Source organism: Bufo bufo, chromosome 3 (genome assembly GCF_905171765.1).
Source record: "Bufo bufo chromosome 3, aBufBuf1.1, whole genome shotgun sequence".
NCBI lineage: Eukaryota > Metazoa > Chordata > Amphibia > Anura > Bufonidae > Bufo > Bufo bufo.
Genome location: NC_053391.1, coordinates 448,979,050 through 449,004,643, shown reverse-complemented (window position 1 = coordinate 449,004,643; position 25,594 = coordinate 448,979,050). Strand labels below are relative to the sequence as shown.

Sequence of the window (25,594 nt, the reverse complement as noted above, 5' to 3'; positions counted from 1 at the left end):
TTTTAATCCTTATCATTTATTTTTTTATCATTATTTCACATAGTAAAATCAAAGCAAATACAAGATGCCAGCAACTAAAAAGGCGTCATTTAATATCCATGGGCCCTGAAGAACTGTGCACGGGCAGCAACATCGTTAGCATAGTCTCTTCCAGTTGTGTATAAGTCAACGCTGTTTAAGTTCTTAACCCTTCCAGTACCAGTGTTATATGCAGCAATCGCCCCTGTAACAAAGAAGAAGAATATATGGAGAACGTTTCATGCTTGTGCATTTGGTATCAGAGTTTTTCTATATCAATAGCTTTACATTGCTGTAATGTGGTCACTTTCTTCCAAAATACCAGCACAATCATTTTGCATCTGTTTATGACCCCACTGATTATGTGAATGAACAGCAACACCTCTTAGAATTTTTCCAGACATAGCATCACTCTGCTTCATGCGTTGTGTCTCGTATTGTATCGGTGCCCCGTTCAAGTGAAGGATGCTCCACAAATTTGAGGTGACCATGTGCAGCGAGCCCCTGAGTAGCCAGTGCAGAAGATGGGCGTGCTGGTGGCCCTGGTGAGATGATGTGTCACGGTTAGGGACGAGCGAACTTGTGTTTCAAGTTCGGCGTAAAAGGTTCGGGTTATCTAAGATTCTTAGATAACCCAAAGCCGAACCTCGTACGCCGAACTTGAAACACAAGTTCACTCGTCCCTAGTCATGGTCTTTTCCCTCAGGCCGTTGCTCCCTGGGGATCGGTGCAGCGGAGAGATGATTTGAAGAGTCAGACCAGAAGTAAAAGTATAAAAGTCTGTTTTTACTCAATGCAAAATATAAGTTGTAGTGCATCCAGCAGTAATTTAAAACAAGGAGACATGTCCAGCTTCCCATAAAAAAGTGATAGCCTTTATTCTTTAACCCCTTCCCGACATATGACGTAATAGTACATCATAGCGGGAGGTGACTTCCCCCATTTTGACGTATTATTATGTCATGTTGATCAGGCAGGCACTGCTCCGGTGCCTGCCTGATCAGTGCGGGGGCCCGGCAGTCACTGATAGCCGTGCCCCTGCTGTATCCGCCAGCATCGCTGTAAAAGCTGATACTGGCAGATTAACCCTTTCTATGCCGCAACCAGCGCTGACCACAGCATAGAAAGTGTTTGCGGCGGGTGAGGATCTCCATTGGGTCCCTGCGCTGTGGTGACGGGGACCCGATGGGTGAGAAGGCAGCCTGATGCCTTGCAGAGGCATCAGCACCTGCTTTCTACGGAAGCCTAGGAGATCCAGCTCCGGGCTGGGTATCCTAGGCAACTGTTAGTGTATTACACAGTGTAATACACTAACAGGCGAAGCATTATAATACAGGGGAATGGACCCCCAGAGTGGGACAGAAATAACGTTTAAAAAAAAGTTTAGAAAAGTGTTTTGACATTCTATTATGTCATGCTGATCGGGCTGGCATCACTCTAAAAGTCCCAGAGTGAGACAGAAATAAAGTAAAAAAAAGTTTAAAAAAAAGTGTTTTTAATATAAAAAAAATACAGTTTCACAGTAGTCTCACAGAAGAATGGGTTCTCTTGCTGGTCTCAAAGACCCTGGGAGTAGCAGCTTTTCACTGTCTAGACTAGAACTCCCCCTCCTGGCAGAAAGCAGGACCAGCCCCTTTCTACCAAAAGGGGAGTAAAGGAGTGGTTAACATTGTCCCTGCCAACCATACCTTCTTCTACTGGTGTACACAACATATCATATGGCAAAACATAATATTTGCAGTTACCCCCAGGTGTGGGGTACTACACATACATCTCCAATATCTGCCAGCTACTCATTTGGCTGACATCTACAGTATTCATCTACAGAGTCCCTCATACATATGCACAATTGATTTTGGCCTGCTGTAGTTCACCGTATCCGGCATTGCTGGATCCACATTAACTATTATGGGATCTGACAGTAATCCGGCTGGCTCTCTCCCGGAAGACCAGCTTTCAGATGAACAGACAACACTGCATGCAGCGCTTTTGTCTGGGCGACAGCCATCAATTGTGCTGGAACAGCCTACCGAAACAGGCCGCCCGATTTCTTCACGCCAGTGGGAACCTAGTGTATGTGTCATATAAAAATGAAATGGAAAATGACTGATTGTTCTGTATAGAAATAGTTACAACTCATGGAATTACCAGTGTCTACACAGTTATGGAAATACAAATTTCACCCGATTCTTCATTATTTAACTGCTTTAATGCCTCTGCATGCTGAGCAGTTTGGAAGAATCACTGCAGGAAAGTTGAGTACATTGCTCACCTTTTAGCCACGTCTCTTTGGAAGCTGAAGGATAGTTTTTCATCATTGTATTATATGATGAAATAAGAATCTTTGTTGCCTGGTTCATGTGTGCTTCACTGTTCCAGGTTCCCTCTGGTTTGTGGTACCTTTTGTCAACCTGTCAAAACAGGAATGTTTTTGCATTATAGTAATCTAGGTGCATTCTCATTGCTGGTTTGGGAGCAGAGGATTGTACAAGTGAATATCTTATTAAAGGGGTTGTCTGGGAATTTTATATTGATGGCCTATCCTTAGAAAAGATTGTCAATATCTGATTGGTAGGCGTCCAACTCCCAGCACCCCCACCAGTCAGCTGTTAGAAGAGGCCTTGGTGCTCTTGGCATGTAGGCTTCTTCCTAGGCCAGTAACATTCCCATACATAGCTCACGTGGCCTAGGAACAGCTCAGACCCACTCAAGTGAAGCCTCAGCTGCAATACCAAGCACAGCTGCTATACAACAGATGGCGCTATACTTGGTAACTGTTAGGAGGCTGCAGCACAGTGGCCTCTTCTAGCAGCTGATCCACAGGGGTGCTGGGAGTTGGCCCCCCAGGCGATCTGATATTGATGACCTATCCAGTATCAAATTCCTGGAGAACTCTGTTAAACAAGACCCTCTGAATTTTTAATTAAAGAAAATGTGCCACCGAGATTTTTTTTCTGCCAGTTATAACCAAAGCATACATCCTTTTCTTCTAATCTCTTTTTACTTTCTGATTGCTGATTTTTTTATTCTATTTCCTGAACATGATTATGGGGGCAGCCATCTTGCCTGAGCTGTCCTTAACAGCATTTACACAGAATTAAGAAAATTGCTTTATGGCAGCCACATGGTCCATAGACATAATGGATAGGAGGGGACCTCATTGACTTCTATGGGAAAGTTTTCTAGGTGTGGCCTGTGACCTGTGCAGAGGTCATTGTACAAGGAAAAATAGATAAGCTTTGACAATCACCTATTATGAATGGTGGATCCTGTCTTATCTGTCCTTCTAATCCTGCCTATAATGATATCACCTCTGTGTATAGATAAGCAGGTAACTACAGTAAAGTGATCTGTACAAAGCACATTGTGGCGCCTATTATTAGGCTTATTGGCCAGTGCAGAAAATGCTGGATTTTATGTTTTTAGTTTAGGAAATAGAAATTGAGATAGAAAATGAAAAATAACATCAACTTTTTTTTAATTTTTTTTATATATATATATGTTAAACATAAAAATGTAATAAAAAATAGGTCACTTTCTGATGACACATTTCCTTTAAATCTCTTTTATTCTTATAAAGGTTGTAACAGTGTATCAGGAAATTAGTAGATCAGACTGTTTTGTTCCAAGAACAATTATTGCAATTAACTACAGGAAGCTCAGCCATGTTGTCAATTTTGAAAGATCTTCTGAGCAACTCATGGTAAAATATTCATTTTATTACTGAAACAATATGCTGAAAAAATGATAACTGTTGGTTGCTGAGAAGCTATTTCCACCAGGTGGCTTGTTATTAGGGTTTACAGTATGTGCCTATTGTTGTCGTCTGCTTTTATGCTGTGTTTATCTTTTCCACATCTCTTATAATGGTTTTGCCATTTTTGGCTACTTGTGAATAAAGTTCATCATGGGTATGGACTGTTTGTATCTATGGCTCCCAAGGGCAGTTTGGTCATAGACTCAACTGGGATGGTTCCCGGGAGATTGTTGCCCAATGGCTCGCCAAAGCACCCCAAATGGTAGCTGGACAGCTACATAACATTTTGGCGCCAGGTTTTTGTGTTAGCTCCAATGAAGACCAATGTAGACTGTAACCTTGGAGACAGATTTTTTAATAAAGACTAATGGGTGCATTTACCATTCCCCCATGCCAGTTTTCTGGTGTTAAAATGTTGCAGAACTGGATTTTGCAACTTTTTGAATGTCATTGCGACTACTTTAGTTGCAGTGGGTATTTTTACATTGCCCTTGCCTGGTTTCTAAAAACGAAGGACCTGATTTATCAAAATCAGTGGGTACTACGCCGTATGAATCGTGTAATTTATGACAAGGCTCAGGGGTGCATGCTGTCAGTTCCCTCTGATCAGCTTGTAAATGCTGGATAACCCTTTTAAGCCCATTCACATGTGCACAGTGGATTTTTCAGCTGCAGACATTTCTTCATAGTTGCGACTACTTTGAGTACTATTTTAAAGGTGTGACAGAGTATTCTGATCTGTTTTCCATTTAACCTTGCACCTCAATAAATGTAAAAAGGAATCTTACCTGCATCAGACCAAAACCATTGTTATGGTCCCCCAAACCATTTTTCAGAGCACTCCCGGCACGTGATTCGCGGGATATTATTCCAGCAATGACAGCTCCATCCATCCCTGTTTTTTGAGCTACCGATTGAATTTTAGACTTGTGATACTGATTCATTTTGCCAAGGTCATTTTCAGCCAACTTTTTTGAAGCTTGTACACCTGCAAAAAAACGGTGAATCCATAAAAATGTACATAAGGGTACGAGACAAGGTTTGGCTGGGTTCACATTGCGTTCTAGTGTTCTACATTGGAGGCATACATTTGAATACCCTCAGAACAGAATAGCGCAGAGGAAAATCCAGAGACAAACCGATAGGAGGTCAAATGGATAACAAAGATGAATCCTTTGAACTCCATTTGACCAATTCAAGTGAATGTACCTGTTACGGTATATATTTGAATACAGATTTTAGTTATCTAGATGTAAACCCCTGACAGGAAGTCCAATGCAACAACGCAATGTAAACCCAGCTTTACATATTGATCCTATTTACCTTTCACACTCTTTTTATCTCAGTTTAATTATTATAGTTTTTTTCCCATACCATCCAATTTTCTCATTTTAGTTGTCATCAAGGAATAAAAATTTAAATGAATTGCTACATGGAGATAAACATGTAACAAATAGTTATAAACCGTGAGATGCTGTAGAATTTGAACAGGATTTTGGGTCTTTTTTTTTGTTTAAAATAGTAGTTTAAAATTATTCACAAATGATTTCTTGGCTACGGTTAAACCTGTTTGACCGTAAATTTAAAGGGGTGTTCCGGGATTTTGATATTGATGGGCTATCCTAAGAATTGATGAGGGTTTGACTCCTGTCAGCTGTTTAACGAGGCATCAGACTCCTGATGATCTGATATCCATGACCTATCCTGAGCATAGGTCATCAGTATTAAACACTGATCAATTACTAATGGAGGCATTCTTGGGGAGCATTATCACTGTAGGGGGGCAGTATCACTAATGATGGCATTCTAGAAGGGAATTACTATTGGTGGGACCTTGAGGAGCACTATTTATATGGGGCGCACTCATTTTTTTTCAGATAGTATTTGGGGGTATTGGGGAGCACAGCAAGAAGCAGGATAACACTGTTCGGACTCCAGGTTAGGGGACAATGATAGAAAAGTGAGGAAGCTAAGATGTCTGTGTGTCACACTCTGTAGAGACGAGGCATGGCTGAAAGAAGTTTTCCTGGCCGAATGAAGAAGATGATGACAGAGACGATCTACATCAGAGGAGACGTCACCTGTGAGGCACTGGATGTGAGTGGAATGGGGTACTGTATAGCAAGTACAGTAAAATGCGGTGTGTGAGAGGAGGGTCGAGTTAGAGACTTGGGACATATTTATTAGGGCTTGGGCCCTGGATCTTTTGAGATCCTAGCAACACCCCTGGGGTCAGTAGAGTCAAAATTGAAAAAAAAAAACATGAGGAAGATGCACATGAGGTAAGGAACTACATGAGCATGTGTGTTAAATACCATAGTAATCTCACAAAACCTGCATTCATATGGATTGTAGTCTGCAGCATTTTACTGTACCAGCAATGTAGATTATCGAAAAAATCTCATCCTCGAGATGCAAAAATAATCCACAGTAGAAATTGACTTGAGGTGCAGATTCTCAAAGCATGTCAATTGATGCTGCAGGTTTCCATTCTGGATTTCACCCTTTGCAAGGCAGAGGATAAAATTCACAACACAACATCCACGTGACATCCGTATTGCGGACATACGGAAATGGACATGCGAACATACGGAAACCAAATGCACACAGAGTCATTTTTTTATTTTTTTGAGCCATTGAAGTGAATAGGCCTGTAAAAAGACAGAACGGAAACGGAAAAAAAAATGCGTTTGTGTGCATGAGCCCCCAGTCTCACTGAATGGAGCTAAACCTGAGGCATGCAAACTGCAAAACTGAAGTCAAAATCTGAGGGTGAGCCTAGGATTTCTGACGCAGATCCCACGGCATCCCATGTTGGATTTTTCCAACATGTATATTTACCAGATAACAAACCCAAGTGAGCCTCCAACACAGATAACAATGGATTACTTATCTTCTATATACTGATGAACAGTTGCAGCTTGTAGTATTGTACAAAGCAGCATTCACAATTCTGCAGACATCCAATCTTCTGGTGCAGTGTTTGCACATAGTTAATCTAAAGCCTGGTAAACGTAATCTTTACATAAAGACCAAAGTGTAGTCATCGGTGAGGGACAAAACTAACTATAGGGGCGTCTGATGAAGCTTGTTGACTTATTTCCAATGATAACCTTCAGAATTGTGAATGCATCTTTGAGATATAATACATGAACCATATTAAAGTGCATTTATAAAAAATACCCATTTTGGTCGAGGGTGAAGGTATTCATCAAGCACTTACCAGTGAGGGTTAATCTGTCCTGTTGAGCTGTTCTACGACTTGCACCTGATGTAGGAACTTTACCAATGTCACCATAGATTCCAGATGTAACCACAATGTCTAAGAATTAAAGAGATAAGTGAAACTTCAGTTCCTGCCTCCAGCCTATTACGTACAACCTTTTACTCCACCTATTGTCCTTGTTTCTAATGTGAATCAATAAATTAAAATGCAAGCTCATAAAGTTCCCTCGCCATAATATGCTGTTAATGCTTCCTTTTTGTTTCATTAAAGGGGTTGTGCTGAGTTTTTAAGTTATCTCCGATCTACAGGATAGGGGATAACAAACTCATTGGTAGGGGTCGGACTACTGGGATTCCCAAAGATCCCCTAAATGGGGTACCCTTCTCCGTCCTGTTGGAGCAGCAAGTCTAGTATGCTTTCTGCCACTTCATTTGTTCTCTACAGGGCTGCCAGAGATAGCGTACAGCGCCCCCGGCTATTTGCAGTGGTCCCATGAAGAATGAATGGAGCAGTAGGACGCATGGCTGGCTGCCTCTCCATCAGGACAGGAGAACGGGACCTCTATTCTCAGGATCTCAACGGTCGGACCACTACTAATCGGTTTGTGATCCCCTTTCCTGTGGATAGGGGATAACGTGAAACTTGACACAACCCCTTTAAAACACTTCATAAACTGTATGTCAAACTTGTTTCTTGCTGTGGTTTTCATTGAGAGATTGGGATTTTGTGTAAGTGACTCTCAATCCATGCATTATGCAATTTTCTAATAGTTTGTGTTTTTTATTTCTTTATCATTTTCAAGATGATTTTCCTTCATGCTGCAAACCTGTTGTAGAAAAACAATGTGAGACAGCTTCTCCAAATTAAAAGATTATTTAGGTAATATTACAATAAAGTGACATGTGGCACGTACTGATGTAAAAAGAGAGTGCTCACAATCAGATACAAACAGAGGGTTATTATACTGTAGAACAATCTAAGCAGTCAGTTTGGAGAAGGGCCTGTGGACATCAGATAGGCTTCCTTATCTTCTGCCTTCTTCGACTGTCCATGCGTTGGTAGCTGGTTGGGTGCGGCTCTTTCTTCTTATTTGTGAAACACTTTTTGTTAACACAAGTACAATTATTCCTTAAGCAGAGCAGAATATATTTTAATGTGTCTTAATGGGTTTAAAGGGATTTTCCAGGCTCCTGAGATGGATGACCTATCCTCACGGTATGTCATCGATATCTGATCAGTGGAGGTCCAACACCCAGCACCCCCACACTTCAGTTATTCCCATCAGTTATTGTGAGCCAAACAAAACACAGAACAGATGAATATCTTTCCATTATACCTTATCTCTGAGTGGACTTCACTAGCGGTGATGGAAATAACTGACCAAATAACTGAAGTGTGAACTTGGCTTAAGCTGAGTTACTGCAGCACAGCTCCTATTCAGTTCAGTGGGAAGTGAGCTGCAGTAACTTGTACTACACTTTCATCAGAGCTATGCGTCTGGGTCTGATCAAAGTGCTAATTCTGTCATCGGAAGCTGCAGGGTCACCAGATCTTCCAGTGGGCCCAAACTCTGACACAAAAATAAGACCCTTATAAAACAGGGCCCCTAAGGTCAAGCAAGGGATAATTTAGAGCTTTCCTTGTAACCGATAACCACAAGATATCCTATTAAACCATATTGATATTAAGTCCTTAATGTACAATGATACATTCATTAAATGTGAATATATGCATATGTCCTACATTCACAGAATGTGTGCCCTCAGAATCATTTCCTCTGGTGGGCCCAAGGGACTTCAGTCCAACGCTGGTCAGATCCCCACCTATTGGATATTGATGTCTTATCCTAAAGATAGGTCGTCAATGTAAGGAGCCTGGAAAAACCCTTCACATTTTTTCAAACCAGCACCTGGATTTGAATACTTTTGTAATTGCATGTAATTAAAAACGTAGTATAGCCAGTGAGCTCTTAAATAAAATGTATCTGTATAGCGCCACCTGCTGTTATTTTCCTTGTATCTTATCCACCTCAGTGAGGTGGTTGCACATGCTCAGTTTAAATCATCAACTTTCGCAAGCCATATCTTCTGTTAAAAGTTGTGGCAGTTACAGGGAAAGAGCTGCCAGCTCCCTGAGAAAGGACACGCCGCTTGAGCTGCCAGCTTGAAATAAAACTAGCAGAGCAACTAAGGCTACTTTCACACTAGCGCTTGATCGGATCCGTTCTGAACGGATCCGATCATATTAATGCAGACGGAGAAAAATTTCTAAGTGCGAAAGTAGCCTGAGCGGATCCGTTCAGACTTTCAATGTAAAGTCAATGGGGGACGGATCCGCTTGAAGATTGAGCCATATTGTGTCATCTTCAAGCGGATCCGTTCCCATTGACTTACATTGTAAGTCTGGACGGATCCGCACGCCTCCGCACGGCCAGGCGGACACCCGAACGCTGCAAGCAGCGTTCAGCTGTCCGCCTGGCCGTGCGGAGGCGAGCGGAGCGGAGGCTGAACGCCGCCAGACTGATGCAGTCTGAGCGGATCCGCATCCATTCAGACTGCATCAGGGCTGGACGGAAGCGTTCTGCTCCGCTAGTGAGCCCCTTCAAACGGAGCTCACGAGCGGACAGCAGAACGCTAGTGTGAAAGTAGCCTAAGACAATTTATGGGGAGATCTCTGGATCCATGTGAAGTACAGGGCTGGTTCTAGCTTTGTTAGAAAGAGATTGGCATGTGCTATATGATGTCTGATTTTCATTTTTTACATCAGTCATGGTACAACCCCTTTAAGCATAGTTAGAATGGTAGAATTAATTGATTTCTTTCACATTGCGATCAAGTCAGACTGACATGAGTAGCTTTTAACTAGTAAGAGCTCTGTTACAATGTGCAGTGTATCTGCGTTAGCTGGAAACAATCAAGGCAGCCTCTATTCACTGACAGCAAGACCTTGACGATGGTGTAACGTATGTTAGAAAGCTGCAGAATTTTTCATTTTAAAATCATTAAGATCTCTGTGCATTAAACTGTAAGGCCCCTTTAACACGGGCAAGTTTTCTGTGCGGGTGCAATGCGTGAGGTGAACGCATTGCACCCGCACTGAATCCGGACCCATTAATTTCTATCGGGCTGTGCACATGAGCGGTGATTGTCACGCATCACTTGTGCGTTGCGTGAAAATCGCAGCATGCTCTATTTTGTGCGTTTTTCACGCAACGCAGGCCCCATAGAAGTGAATTAGGCTGCGTGAAAATCGCGAGCATCCGCAAGCAAGTGCGGATGCGGTGCGATTTTCACGCACGGTTGCTAGGTGACGATCGGGATGGGGACCTGATCATTATTATTTTCCCTTATAACATGGTTATAAGGGAAAATAATAGCATTCTTATCACAGAATGCATAGTACAATAGGGCTGGAGGGGTTAAAAAATAAATAAAAATAATTTAACTCACCTTAATCCACTTGTTCGCGCAGTCCGTCTTCACTTCTGTCTTCATCTTTGCTGTGCACAGGAAAAGGACCTGTGGTGACGTCACTGTGGTGATGGATCATGTGAAGGACCATGTGATGAGCGCAGTGACGTCATCAAAGATCCTATTCCTACTGCACAGCAAAGATGAAGACAGGAGAGAAGTCGGGCTGCGCGAACAAGTGGATTAAGGTGAGTGGTGAGTTTAAAAAAAATAAAAAAAATTATTTTAACCCCTCCAGCCCTATTGTACTATGCATTCTGTGTTAAGAATGCCATTATTTTCCCTTTTAACCATGTTACAAGGGAAAATAATAAAATCTACACAACACCGATCCCAAACCCGAACTCTGTGAAAAAGTCCGGGTTCGGGTCTGGGTACCAAACATGCAGATGTTTCTCACGCACGTGCAAAACGCATTACAATGTTTTGCACTCGCGCGGAAAAATCGTGCATTCTCCCACAACACACCCGCATCTTAAAAAAACATGACGCCCGTGTGAAAGAGGCCTAAGGCCCCTTTCACACGAGCGTGACGGATTAGGTCCAGATGCGTTCAGTGAAACTCGCACCATTTTATAAGCAAGTTCAGTCAGTTTTGTCTGCGATTGCGTTCAGTTTTTTTCTGCGCGGGTGCAATGTGTTTTGATGCGTTTTTCACACACGTGATAAAAAAACTGAAGGTTTACAAACAACATCTCTTAGCAAACATTAGAGAAAAACGCATTGCATCCGCATTTGCTTCCAGATGCAATGCATTTTTCACTGAAGCCCCATTCACTTCTATGGGGCCAGGGCTGCGTGAAAAACGCTGACTATAGAACATGCTGCGTTTTTCACGCAATGCAGAACTAATGGGTGGAAAAAAACGCTCATGTACACAGACCCATTGAAATGAATGGGTCAGGATTCAGTGCAGGTGCTATGCGTTCACGTCACGTGAAAGGGGCCTAAAGGGTAACTACACACAGCAGACTATTATTACAGACTGTTCCACATATCCGAATGAGGTTTACAGAAAGCCATACTTATACTGCAGAAACATTCCCATTCATACGTGTGGAACAGATTTTTAGCTTGAAAAATCCCTTCAACAAATTTGCCCCATGTGAGGGTATCATAAAGCCCCTACTTTTCTATTTACTAAAGATATAATATACAAGATTCATAATACAGAAATGTTAATGTTTTTTTTTTCCGTACTTACCAGCAACAACAGAAAGTATCAGGATGATGTAAAAGTTCATGTTTCTTTTTGGAAAAGTCGCTAGAGATGTCAATGGCAAGTGTTTAGACTATTAAAGCCAGTCCTTCTGTCAGCACCACTAATAGTACAAGCCTTTTATAGACAACCTGTTTGCTATATTCCTTATGTGTGTTTTATAGTAGGAGGGGCATCAGTGCTAGATGAAAAGTAATATCAATGAGGAGACTTGTTTGAACATTCTGGAAAGTCCAATACATATAGAATAATAGGCTAATAGATGGAAATGAATATGTGACTCTTGGACATGATCCATAAGGGCTGTTTCACACGAGCGAGTCCATTGCGGGAATCGCGCACCGTGTGGGAGTGTGATCCTCCGCTCTGGACTTGCAGGAGCGCACGGCATTATCATGATTTATAATGCTATGTGTCTCTGCATGGCCTTTTTTCCACAGAATCATAGTGACATAAAGCTCTCAGTATGATTCTGTAGAAATAAGGTCAAGCAGAGACACATAGCATTATAAATCAGTATAATGCCGTGCGCTCCTGCAAGTCCAGAGCAGAGGATCACACTCACACACGGAGCGCGATTCCCACAATGGACTCGCTCGTGTGAAACAGCCCTAAGACAGACAACATTTTACGTTCACTGTCAGTGTCAGACTGGGGTGTCTAGGGCTTCACAGTGAAACTCATTCTGGGGGCCAACTGTACAGCTACATGCAAATTTTACCCGTCTCCCATCCTAAAACTGTGCCAAACACATTTTATTTCAGTAGTAGCCTATTGTCTTGCCAGTGCCTCAAACTCTCTGCTTTTGGAGACGCTGTCAGTATCCTGCTGGCTCTTCCCTTGGACTAGGCCTTTCTTAGCTATAAGAGCCAGAAACAGATGTAAGACCTTGCAAGATGATTCATGACCGGGGCTGTAAGGAATATGTGGAGTTATGATTTAATTCATGCCATTTACTCCAAGAGTGGGCAGAGGAAATCAGGCTCCACAGGTGGCCCTGCTTCAAATGTGCATCTAAGAGTCTATCATATGTCATATTGTCTCCTCGGCCACTGCATCTAAGCCTATCATGTGTTATACTTTCTGCTCAGCTGCTGTATCTAAGTTTTTCATGTGTCTACTAAGATGTGTATCTAATTTTATCATGTGTTATACTGTCATCTGGTGGAGTATCTAAGTCTATCATGTGTAATAATTTCTTCTGTGAGGTGTATCTAAGCCTCTCATGTGCCCAGAATACTGTATAGCATTACATATGGCTATAATTTTATTTGATACTTTTGTGCTGATTCCTTTTTTTCCTCTATATTAAAGGACATTATAGTCACCAGAACCACAACAGCTAAACGTAGTAGTTCTGGTGTCTATAGCATGTCTCTGCAAGCTTTTTAATGTAAACACTGTCTTTTCAGAAAAAAAGGCAGTATTTACATTACTGCCAAGGAACACCTCTAGTGGCCACTCATCAGACGGCCACTAGAGGTGCTTCCTAGTCCAGTGTTAGGCTACGTCTACACAAAGACATTTGTCGCGCGACAGATAGGGCACAACTACACTGCAACATTTGTAGCGCAACATTTTGTTGCACCAATGTCGCGCAACAATTTTTATAATGGCAGTCTATGGTGTCGCGCTGGAACATGCAACATGCAACATGCTGCAACTGCGACGCAACAGTCTCAGAAAAATCCATCTGCAATCGCAGCATGTTGCATGTTGCAGTGCGACACCATAGACTGCCATTATAAAAATTGTCGCGCGACATTAGTGCAACAAAATGTCGCGCAACAAATGTCGTTGTGTAGACGTAGCCTCAAACAACACAAATACAGTTGTGACTCACAATCACTAATGGAAATCACTGACCAAAACCCTGACATGTCAATAAGGCTTTGGGTTTCTGGTTGGCCATTATTGTGGTAGGGGTTGTTCTTACACAATGGGAAATTCTACAACTTTCCCTGAATCAATAAGCGAAAACAGTGCAGTATTATTAACTGAAGGATTATCATTGTTTCTTCCTATTACCATTGAGATGTGTCCATTATTTTCATATGCACTCAAAGAATGGGTTTGTTTTAACCAAGGCACTCTGTGTTACTGCACAGTCACACATTCATCTATGTAGTCCCTTCCCTATTTGTCTCTTATCAGTGTTCCTAATGCGCTCATCAAGGCTATTTGATAAAGCTCTGTCATTATCATTTCTACACATACAACACATACAACCTGAGTTATGGTGGATTTACACGTATAGAGAAGTAGCCGATCAGGAAGGAGGCGTTCCTTCCCAGAAACAAGCTGCTTGTTCAGTGGGGGAGAAGCTGTGCATTTACCATCAAGGGATCACCTCCCTATAGCGATCGCTCATCCTTAGGTCTTATGCACAAGACTGTTCCGTTTTTTCCGGTCCTCAAAAAATGGAAGCCGTCCGTGTGCCTTCCGCAATTTGCGGAACGGAACGGGCGGCCCATTGTAGAAATGCCTATTCTTGTCCAAAAAACGGACAAGAATTGGACATGCTATATTTTTTTGCTGGCCACGGAACGGAGCAATGGATGCGGACAGCACACGGAGTGCTGTCCGCATCCTTTGCGGCCCCATTGAAGTGAATGGGTCCGCACCCGAGCCGCAAAAAATGCGGCTGGGATGCAGACCACAACAACGGTCGTGTGCATGAGGCCTTATACAGCTGCAGTTTCAGTTAGGGCTCTTTCACACTTGCGTTGTCCGGATCCGGCGTGTACTCCACTTGCCGGAATTACACGCCGGATCCGGAAAAACGCAAGTGTACTGAAAGCATTTGAAGACGGATCCGTCTTCAAAATACGTTCAGTGTTACTATGGCACCCAGGACGCTATTAAAGTCCTGGTTGCCATAGTAGGAGCGGGGAGCGGTATACTTACAGTCCGCGCGGCTCCCGGGGTGCTCCAGAATGACGTCAGAGCGCCCCATGCGCATGGATGACGTGATCCATGCTCTTGGGGCGCCCTGACGTCACTCTGGAGTGCCCGGGGAGCCGCACGGACGGTAAGTATACTGCTCCCCCGCTCCCCGCTACACTTTACCATGGCTGCCAGGACTTTAGCGTCCCGGCAGCCATGGTAACCATTCAGAAAAAGCTAAACGTCGAATGCGCTGAAACGACGTTTAGCTTAAGGCCGGATCCAGATCAATGCCTTTCAATGGGCATTAATTCCGGATCCGGCCTTGCGGCAAGTCTTCCGGATTTTTGGCCGGGATTCTTCCGGATAGAGCCCCGACGACGGAACTCTATGCCGGAAGAAAAGAACGCAGGTGTGAAAGAGCCCTTAGATAGCACACTCTGCTGCCCAGAAACGATAATTTACTTGCCTGCACGAATGACTGTTTAACCCAATAAACAAGTGTGATCGGCTGCATCTTTAGACTGGCAGATTGTTGGGAATGAGTGTTCGCAGGAACATTCATCCCCGATAATCTGCCTGAGCAACGGCACGCGTAATTCCACCATTAAACTTTTTCCAACTTTAGCTATCTCTATACAGCTGTAAGAAAAAGTATATGAACCCTTTGGAATGATATGGATTTCTGCACAAATTGGTTGAGATGCTGTGGCATGACCTCAAGAAAGCGATTCACACCAGACATCCCAAGAATATTGCTGAACTGAAACAGTTCTGTAAAGAGGACTGGTCAAGAATTACTCCTGACCGTTGTGCACGTCTGATCTGCAACTACAGGAAACATTTGGTTAAAGTTATTGCTGCCAAAGAAGGTTCAACCAGTTATTAAATCCAAGGGTTCACATACTTTTTCCACCTGCACTGTGAATGTTTACATGGTGTGTTCAATAAAAACATGGTAACATTTAATTCTTTGTGTGTTATTAGTTTAAGCAGACTGTGATTGTCTATTGTTGTGACTTAGATGAAGATCAGATCACATTTTATGACAAATTTGTGCAGAAATCCATATCATTCCAAAGGGATCACATACTTTTTCTTGCAACTGTATATTAAAATGAATCTGTTATTTATGAGCGGCCAAACGACTGGACCGATCTGCACCAAATGTGCCACATAGTTACATCAGGTGTCTGAGAAGGTTTTAGACCGGGTATCGGCACTCTCGAGGATGTTCTGTTCCTGAGTTGTGCTTGGATCGGCTCATGCTGAGAGGATACCCTACCTAAGCCTATACTCCCCCGCCTACTAGAAGCAGCAGAGTTATGCCGGAACTGCTTATTGAAGGGTAGCTTAAAGGGGGCTACCCCAATGATGAGACATGAAAGAAGGGAGGGCTCCTGGGTGGGTTGAAAGCGTTCGAACCGACAAGTGGGGGCAGGAGGGCCAGGTTTAAATAGTGAACGCCCCGCCTCCCCTCACACAAATCCGGCACTCTCAATTGCCTACCACTTGTGCTCGGATCGGCTCATGCTGAGAGGATACCCTACCTAAGCCTATACTCCCCCGCCTACTAGAAGCAGCAGAGTTATGCCGGAACTGCTTATTGAAGGGTAGCCTAAAGGGGCCAAAAGAACCATGTGTAGGAGTGTTGAAAGTTTTTAATAACCGAAATTACAACACCAAAACTTGAAAAGCCAGTGACATTTCGTTTTGCGGATCCGGGATATAACGCATGTAACATGCAGAACTCCAGCGACCCAACCGTTTAATAATATGTGCCGGCACCTTATGCATGGACGCCGCGGCTGCAGCGCCAATGCGTAAGGAATGTCCTGTGATCGAGAGGGGATCGACCCCTGACCCTGCCAACCGCACCCGAACGTACCTAAGAAAGACAGCGGTGGTTAGCCGGGCATTGCCTAGTGCGAGTAGGGGAGAGGATGTTGGCTCGGATTTAATGCTACGTAGCCAAGCATCAAAGGCTCGCACCGGACACCATCTATTGGTCGTGGGGAAGTATCTGACCTCCACCGATACCCCCGGCTGTGACGTCTTGGATGAGGCCAAGGTGAGCACATAGATGGACTCGCGCCGGACGAGCTGACCCTTCTGCAAGCACCTGGCCGGCGTGTTGGCGCCCATGAGCTCGCCTGGCCTGAGGAACCCATAGAAGGCCAGATACAAGGCTGTTACTACCAGCGCGCTTACCTGTGGGCCGAATGGTTCACCCTGTAGTTTGCCTATCACCAACCCGAACAAGCGGCCGGTAAAGGGCTGACGCACCTGTCGTTTCGCAACAGACACCTTGCGCAAACCCTTCAACGCCGCTTTGATCGGGTGGGCGGAGAAGAGTGACGGTAGGTCCGGATGTAGCATGTACCAATGGTGCTGAATACCTGCCAGGTATAGTTAACAGTGCTATAGGACAGGTTTAATTGAGAGTGGCAAAAACCCTGACGAAGCCCAATAGGTGAGTGATAGGCCCCCGGTAGGTGTTCTCATATCTCTGAAACAGGCGCCAAGCTGTCTTGTAAGCCCTCAGAGTATTACTGGCCAAGGAATTGGCCATCAGTCTCTTAGCTATGGTGAGATGAGAGACTAGTCCCAGCGCAGCTGGGCCTGGTGAGGAATTTATTTATTTATTTATTTTTTTTTTTCCTCCATGCGTGAGAGACTCTAATGGCGGAGTCATCTGTGTAAACCTAAAGTGGAGAAGCCATGCGCGAGAGACTAATGGCGGAGCCATGCGTGAGAGACTAATGGCGGAGTCATATGTGTAAAACTAACGCGGAGAAGCCATGCGTGAGAGACTCTAATGGCGGAGTCATATGTGTAAACCTAAAATGGAGAAGCCATGCGTGAGAGACTCTAATGGCGGAGTCATATGTGTAAAACTAACGCGGAGAAGCCATGCGTGAGAGACTCTAATGGCGGAGTCATATGTGTAACCTAAAACGGAGAAGCCATGCGTGAGAGACTCTAATGGCGGAGTCATATGTGTAAACCTAAAACGGAGAAGCCATGCGTGAGAGACTCTAATGGCGGAGTCATATGTGTAAACCTAAAATGGAGAAGCCATGCGTGAGAGACTCTAATGGCGGAGTCATATGTGTAAAACTAACGCGGAGAAGCCATGCGTGAGAGACTCTAATGGCGGAGTCATATGTGTAACCTAAAACGGAGAAGCCATGCGTGAGAGACTCTAATGGCAGAGTCATATGTGTAAACCTAAAATGGAGAAGCCATGCGTGAGAGACTCTAATGGCGGAGTCATATGTGTAAAACTAACGCGGAGAAGCCATGCGTGAGAGACTCTAATGGCGGAGTCATATGTGTAACCTAAAACGGAGAAGCCATGCGTGAGAGACTCTAATGGCGGAGTCATATGTGTAAACCTAAAACGGAGAAGCCATGCGTGAGAGACTCTAATGGCGGAGTCATATGTGTAAAACTAACGCGGAGAAGCCATGCGTGAGAGACTCTAATGGCGGAGTCGTATGTGTAAACCTAAAACGGAGAGGCCATGCGTGAGAGACTCTAATGGCGGAGTCATATGTGTAACCTAAAACGGAGAAGCCATGCATGAGAGATTCTAATGGCGGCGTCATATGTGTAACCTGAAACGGGGAAGCCATGCGTGAGAGACTCTAATGGCGGAGTCGTATGTGTAAAACTAACACGGAGAAGCCATGCGTGAGAGACTCTAATGGCGGAGACATATGTGTAAACCTAAAACGGAGAAGCCATGCGTGAGAGACTCAGATGGCGGAGTCATATGTGTAAACCTAAAACGGAGAAGCCATGCGTGAGAGACTCTAATGGCGGAGTCATATGTGTAACCTAAAACGGAGAAGCCATGCGTGAGAGATTCTAATGGCGGAGTCATATGTGTAACCTAAAACGGAGAAGCCATGCGTGAGAGACTCTAATGGCGGAGTCGTATGTGAAAAACTAACACGGAGAAGCCATGCGTGAGAGACTCTAATGGCGGAGTCATATGTGTAAACCTAAAACGGAGAAGCCATGCGTGAGAGACTCTAATGGCGGAGTCATATGTGTAACCTAAAACGGAGAAGCCGTGCGTGAGAGATTCTAATGGCGGAGTCATATGTGTAACCTAAAACGGAGAAGCCATGCGTGAGAGACTCTAATGGCGGAGTCGTATGTGTAAAACTAACACGGAGAAGCCATGCGTGAGAGACTCTAATGGCGGAGACATATGTGTAAACCTAAAACGGAGAAGCCATGCGTGAGAGACTCAGATGGCGGAGTCATATGTGTAAACCTAAAACGGAGAAGCCATGCGTGAGAGACTCTAATGGCAGAGTCATATGTGTAACCTGAAACGGGAAAGCCATGCGTGAGAGACTCAAATATTTTAATTTTTTTATTTTTTAATACTATAAACCACTTAAGCAGCTCCCGTATGGGCCCAGCTCTGAGTACGAGCATGAAGAGCATGGTATAACGCAGATCGCCTGCACGGACTAACTAACATCCTGTGCCTAAATAACCCCCTTGGAACCTTATGTACGGCCGGCAGCAGGAAGCCAGCCACCGCCTATGATCTGCTCCCCCTGACCGAGCCTAGTACTCCTTCCCCTGATCCCTGCCTACCTAACGGCACGGCGGCCCGTGCCAGACTTTATTGAAGATGAGGAGCCTTTACCCCCAGCCGCGTGGGGAGCTCACGCTGCTCCCTGGCAGAATGCACCAGTGCGGGGGAGCCCCCCCCCCCAAGCTAGGGCCGACCCACCGCCGGCTGGACACTCGTACCGCGTGGGGAGCAGCGCCGCCCCCTGGCAATGTGCACCGGATCAGAGGGAGCCCTTCCTTTACCGTGGGCCCTGGCCCCCGCTGGTTTGAATCGTGTGCCGCGTGAGGAGCCGCACAGCTCCCTGGCATTGTGCGTCAGTGCGGGAGTGCCCCCCCTCACCTAGGGGCTGGTTGTTGTGACTGGAACCCCCCTGGGAGACTGAAGCCTGACCGGACCTACCTGTGACCGTGAAGGCTGACCTCCCAGGCCGTGGCTGACCCGCGTGCGTAGACATGATGCAACTACCCGTAGATGCCCACCCAGTGCCTGTAGTCAACGGGAGTGCGACCGAGTCTGTGGATGTGACCGCCTCGCCCCTGTAGTCCCGAGGGGACCCTGCATCGTGAGTAGCGGTAACGGATCCCCTCCTGCAGCCGTGGTAGTATTAGCTCACGAGTCTGTCGTCGTGAGGCTACTGCCTGCCATTGTAGCCGGCCTTAATAATGAGTCTGTAGTCGTAACGGATTTGTGCCTGCAGTCGTGGCAGGGCTTTAGAGCGGGTCTGTAGTCGTGACAGACTGATGCCTGCAGTCGTGGCAGGACTTTATAACGAGTCTGTAGTCGTGACAGACTGATGCCTGCAGTCGTGGCAGGGCTTTATAACGAGTCTGTAGTCGTGACAGACTGATGCCTGCAGTCGTGGCAGGGCTTTATAACGGGTCTGTAGTCGTGACAGACTGTTGCCTGCAGTCGTGGCAGGGCTTTAGAGCGGGTCTGTAGTCGTGACAGACTGATGCCTGCAGTCGTGGCAGGGCTTTATAAGGAGTCTGTAGTCGTGACAGACCTGGCAAAGCAACATTCCTATCTATACCATATTTTTTTTTTTTTCCTCTTTCCCCCCCCACCAAAGGCCACGACTGTAGGCGCCACCCTGTAAGAGATGCGCCAGAGGCCTGGACATAATAGTCCACCATCCCCCGTCCCCCAAGCCTATGCAGGAGAAAAAGAGGGGGTTGGCCCACGCATGCACCACCCCTGACTCACCTGGCGGCCATGACAGCCACAAACCCCACAGTATCGTAAGTTAGCCAACCACCTGTGGACCTGAATAAACAAGGACAGACATGTGAGTGAGCGCACACCGGCTGGGTGACCCTTCACTCATGCCACCGCTCCCTAGCTAACCATCGGCTTATTGCGACTGCTCCCGAACCAACCCCCTGACTCACCGTATGGGCTTACGGGCGGCCCGGCTGCGTGCGCAAAGTGAAGTGGCCAGCCCCCCTCCTTGAAGCCCTCTTTATATTTGATCCTTAAAACATATTCCAAATATATAATTTTTTTTTTTTTTTTTTTTTTTAATCTCCTGCCTTAGTACCTAGCCACTGTGCCTGAGCAGAGAAGCCCTGCACCTGGACTGCAGTACCAGTATGGGCCTGTAGGTGTCGCCCTCTATCAAGTCAGGACCTGCTGGAGCGCAGCAAGCCAGTGAGCTGCGCTGTGGAGCCGACGGCCGGCGTGACCGATGCTCAGGGTATGCGAGCGGACGTGTGACCCGTCGCTGCTGAGCCACAGGTGAGGGGTGCCTGGGGGACGCTGCATGTGGGAGCGGGGGTGCTTGGCGCAGGGCCTGGAGCGGATCGGGGTGCCTGCATCGGGGTGCCTGTATCAGGGGTGCCTGGAGCAGGGTGCCGGAAGCGATCGGGAGTGCGGGCAGTCTCCAGCGCGGCTGGGGACCGGCGGCACGCTCGGCAGCCCCACATGTTATACATAGCGAGACGGGTGTGCAGCCACCGTGCCTACCTAATCACCGTAGCGACGAGCCCGACGCAGCCGATCCCCCGATCCTCCAGTGACGCACGCCCTTCTCTGGCACCAACCCACGAGCCGATTCGAAAGCGTTCGAACCGACAAGTGGGGGCAGGAGGGCCAGGTTTAAATAGTGAACGCCCCGCCTCCCCTCACACAAATCCGGCACTCTCAATTGCCTACCACATATTCCCAAACAAATGTATTAGCCAATAGGAGCTCAAAGCTTCACTCACATTCTAACTGCCATTCACACAGTCACATGACTTTTATCAACCAATAGAAAATAGCAGATCCTTCAGTCAGTCTTTCCATAACAACTAGATTAGCACGGGTCTCAGCTCTCTAGCACGTACCGTTCCTGAGATATTCCCCAAAAATGCAAATATGGCACCATCATATCACTTGCATTAGCTAATAGAAGCCCAGGTCTTTCACTCATATCCCAACTGCCATACACATGGTCACATGACCCTTAATAGCGAATAGAAGTTCACAGGTCCTTCAATTTCAACATAGACAGAGTTTTACAACAGGTTTCCATAACAACCCAGCAATTTTAATTCACTGCTGTAGGTCACCTTTAAAGGGTCAGAGAGCTATGGATGACACTGTTAAGAGGACGGTCCGCTATGGGGGTCACTGTTAAGGCGGTGTGGTGTTGTGGATGTCACATTTTAAGGGAACGGAGCGCAGTCGAGGTCAATGTTAAAGGGTAGATCGCTGTGGAGCGTCACTGTTAAGGGGGCAGGTGGGGTTCGGTAGAGGTCACATTTTAAGGGGGCGGGGCACTGTGGGGGCGGGGTCCATGTTATGGGAAATACTGTCAATATCTTTTAACCTGACACATAAACATTGAAATTATACACAGTGAAAATATACCTATGCGAAGCCGGGTCATCCTGCTACTATAGTCATAAAGAAATTCTCAAATTTCATGAACAAATAAGTAGGATAAACAGGTGTGAGATCCATGGCCTGCTGACCCCAACCTATTACAGTTAGGGCCCATACACACGACTGTGTAAGATCATATGAGTGCGGAACAATAGCCCCGAGGGCGGCACGACGTGCACAGCATCATTGTAATCTATGAAGCTGCGTGCTCCGCTGCTAAAGATCAATGCCGCTTCAGGACATATGGCCCGCTCACGGACCGTATGTCTCAGAGGGCATACGGTCGTGTGCGTGAGCCCTTAGTCTTCATTACATTCAACACAATCAGCTGTGCAGATGCTATAGTCTCTCATATTTCTGTACTGTCCCATGTTATTGTGGAGCAGATACACACGCATACTCAGAAGACACCATTACTGTCAAAAACACAAAAGAAAAAATACCTTTTAAATTAACATCTTGCATACTGCTGCACTACTTTATACGTCGTGGCGGTAGGCTCTTATCTGTAACCGACGTATAAAAGCGTCGGGTTAGATCGCAATCTGCCGGCGCCCCTTGGTGCTGCAGATTGTTTTGACCATTAGAAGTGTTGAGACCAGCAGAAGCTCTTCTTGATGTGAGAGTGCCCACTGCTGGCTGTAAAGTTAACTGTGAGCCTACAGACAGTGAACTAATTCCTTCCTGCCCTGGCTGTTGAAAAAAGGGGTTAATTCATAAAAAAAAAATTAAATAAATAAAAAATAAAAAAAATTAAATAATAAAATTCATAAAAAGTGAATAAAAAGAGAAATACTGAATTTTTTTTGTTATAGCAATGGTTACTAGTATTAGCAATAGAATAAAAATTTTGCTATTGCAATGGTTACTAGTATTAGTATTAGACTAGAACCTTCAGAATCACAGGTGCATATCTATGAAGCAAACATAATTACAAAAAACAAAATGGCTGCACACCGTTACATATACAAACAATAGAGCTAAGAAATGGGGGTCATTCTAGATAAAAGTGGTACAATACCGACTATAAATAAATAATGGAAGCTCTTAGCGCACATATGTGTCTGAGGCTTCCATTATTCATTTATAGTCAGTTTTGTACCTCTTATCTAGAATGACCCCCATTTCTTAGCTCTATTATTTGTATATATAACGGTGTGCAGCCATTTAGTTTTTTGTGATTATGTTTTCTTCATGGATATGCACCTGTGATTCTGAAGGTTCTAGTCTAAATTTTTTTGCAATATATTGAGGGTAGCACCTCTTTTAGACTGAACACGCCCATCTAACTGGGAATTCTGAGCAGAGAACGTTTGTAGCTGGTTCCTACACTGCCCTGAATATTGTAGGCTTAAGTAAGTTTAAAGTGAGGCAGTATATTTAGTGATAGGGATTCATCTGCGGAAGCCACCTTGACGCCTGGTAGATGGGCCCGACACGTATGTGCGCTAAGAGCTTCCATTATTCATTTATAGTCGGTATTGTACCACTTTTATCTAGAATGATCCCCATTTCTTAGCTCTATTGTTTGTATATATAACGGTGTGCAGCCATTTTGTTTTTTTGTAATTTTGTTTTTAATCAGGTGTCTGTCACGGCGCGGTGTGGGTAGTAAACTCCACACCAAACACAGGAGGGAAGGGAAAAGGTACTAGGCCTGGAAACTAAGGAAAGGGGAAAGGTCACCACCTAGTGAATCCCTAAACCGAGCCCTGACTACTATCAGTATGAACAGACCTCAATGGTAGGAATGTTCATACGCAGAACAGAACCCTATCTGACCCTAAAGGGCCCTGGAAATAGTGTCAGGACAAAAGATGACCTGTTCCTTCCCAGCTGAATGAACAGGAGACTCTCTCAGGCCTAATACCAAAAGATAGGGGAAAACAACAAACAAGAAATACGAAGTATTGGACGAGCAGGAACTGGACGAGCAGGAACTGTACATGGACGAGCAGGAACTGAGTGGAGAACCAAACACAGCACTTCCACAACCAAAAAGGAGCTATCAACCTCATAGCATGATGCATGAGACCAGACTAAATAGAGGAGTTGGAATGACCACTTAAGCTACACCTGAGACAAGAGGTGTGGTCATAACCAGCAACAACACAGAAACAAGTGAAACCAAAGAGGCTGTCAGATCACATCACGTGCAGCCAGTCTCTTAGATCTTCTGACTCCTGTCACGGGAGAGACCGTGACAGTGCCTTTCTGGCGCAGATTGCGGCGCAAAAAATGACTTTTCACCGCTCATGCCAGGTCTATAAAGTGGGTGGGGAAGGGTCGGCAGGCCCATCTCATTTACCATTTTCTACGCCTGTTTTAGGTGTAGAAAATGATCTAAATGTAAGACATCAAGGAAGTTGGCTTACATTTAGAAGTGGGGGAGAATCCGCTGAAGTAATGTAGAGGGCTGGTGCCTCTTCATAACTCCGGAGGATCCTCTGCCAGGTATCGGGCTTATTAATAAATGTGCCCCTTACTTTCTAAATGTTCCACCAAACCGCTCCCCGCTGCTGCATTGTTCATGTTTAGCAGTAAAAGTTGAATGGCACCTGACCACTGCTGGTTCTTGAGGATTGTGTTGGCGGGGATCAGAGTGTGTGTTTTTTTCTTTACTTTATACAGTCCCTTTCTTTCTGCCAACAAAAGTATGTAGCACTTTCCTACATACTTACTTAGTCCAAAAGCCTTACAAAAAAAGAAGAGGCGACCTAGGCTCCAGGGCCGGCTCCAGGTTCATGTGCGCCCTTGGGCGATAAATCCCAGTGGGCCCCTTGAGGCATTTTTTTACATTTACATGTCCCTCTGTGGCTCCCACACGGTATAATGACCCCCCAGTGGCCCCTATACAGTATAATGACCACTAGTGGCCCTTCACACAGTATAATGACCCCCCAATGCCCTCCCCCCACACTGTATAATGACCCCCAGTGGCCCCACACACAGCAAAATGACCCCACAGCGGCCCTTCTTTCAGAATAATAACCCCCAGTCACCCCCATTCTGAATAATGACCCCCAGTAGCCCCCACACTGAAGGAATACTGTATGGAGGGGGCACTGGAGGTAATTATACTGAATGGAGGGTCATTGGGGATCATTATACTAAATGGGGGACACTGGGGGTCATTATACTATGTAAAGGGCCCTCACAGTATAATGACTCTACAGTGGCCCTCCATTCAGAATATTGACCCCCAGTCGCCCCCACACTGGGGGTTATACTGTATGGAGGGGGCACGGGGGGTCATTATATTGAATGGGGGGTACTGGGGGTTATTATTCTGTGTAAGGGGCCCTCACAGTGTAATGACCCCCCCAGTGGCCCCCTCACATACCTATCATTGCTGGAGCGTAGGGGAGCAAGCGGTCCTGTCATTCACTAACCGCAGCTCCCTACGCTCCTTCTCTCCTCAGGCCCGCTGCAGCAGTGAGACACATGTCATAACGTCACCCCTGGGCCAGGCCTGGAGGAGAGAAGGAGCTGTGCAGTGATTTAGCTATAATTGACTGGGCTCCACAGCAAATTTTAGTACGCCACCCCTCCC

The 25,594-nt window shown here is 45.4% G+C and overlaps 1 protein-coding gene across 2 annotated transcripts; it reads right to left on the bottom strand.

The window, feature by feature from the left end:
• Positions 1-22,578, bottom strand: LOC120993472 (lysozyme g-like). Of its 2 annotated transcripts, none has more exons than XM_040421973.1 (5): positions 22,485-22,578; positions 6,999-7,097; positions 4,564-4,763; positions 2,291-2,429; positions 1-223 (listed from the first exon to the last, which is right to left on the bottom strand). In XM_040421973.1, the coding sequence occupies exons 1-5, from the start codon at positions 22,504-22,506 to the stop codon at positions 90-92; spliced, it is 594 nt and encodes a 197-aa protein (XP_040277907.1). In that variant the 5' UTR covers positions 22,507-22,578; the 3' UTR covers positions 1-89. The 2 variants fall into 2 exon arrangements, with proteins under 2 accessions (XP_040277907.1, XP_040277906.1); XM_040421972.1 differs by lacking the exon at positions 22,485-22,578 and adding an exon at positions 11,676-11,808 and having other exon boundaries at positions 2-223.
• Positions 22,579-25,594: the final 3,016 nt, after the last annotated feature.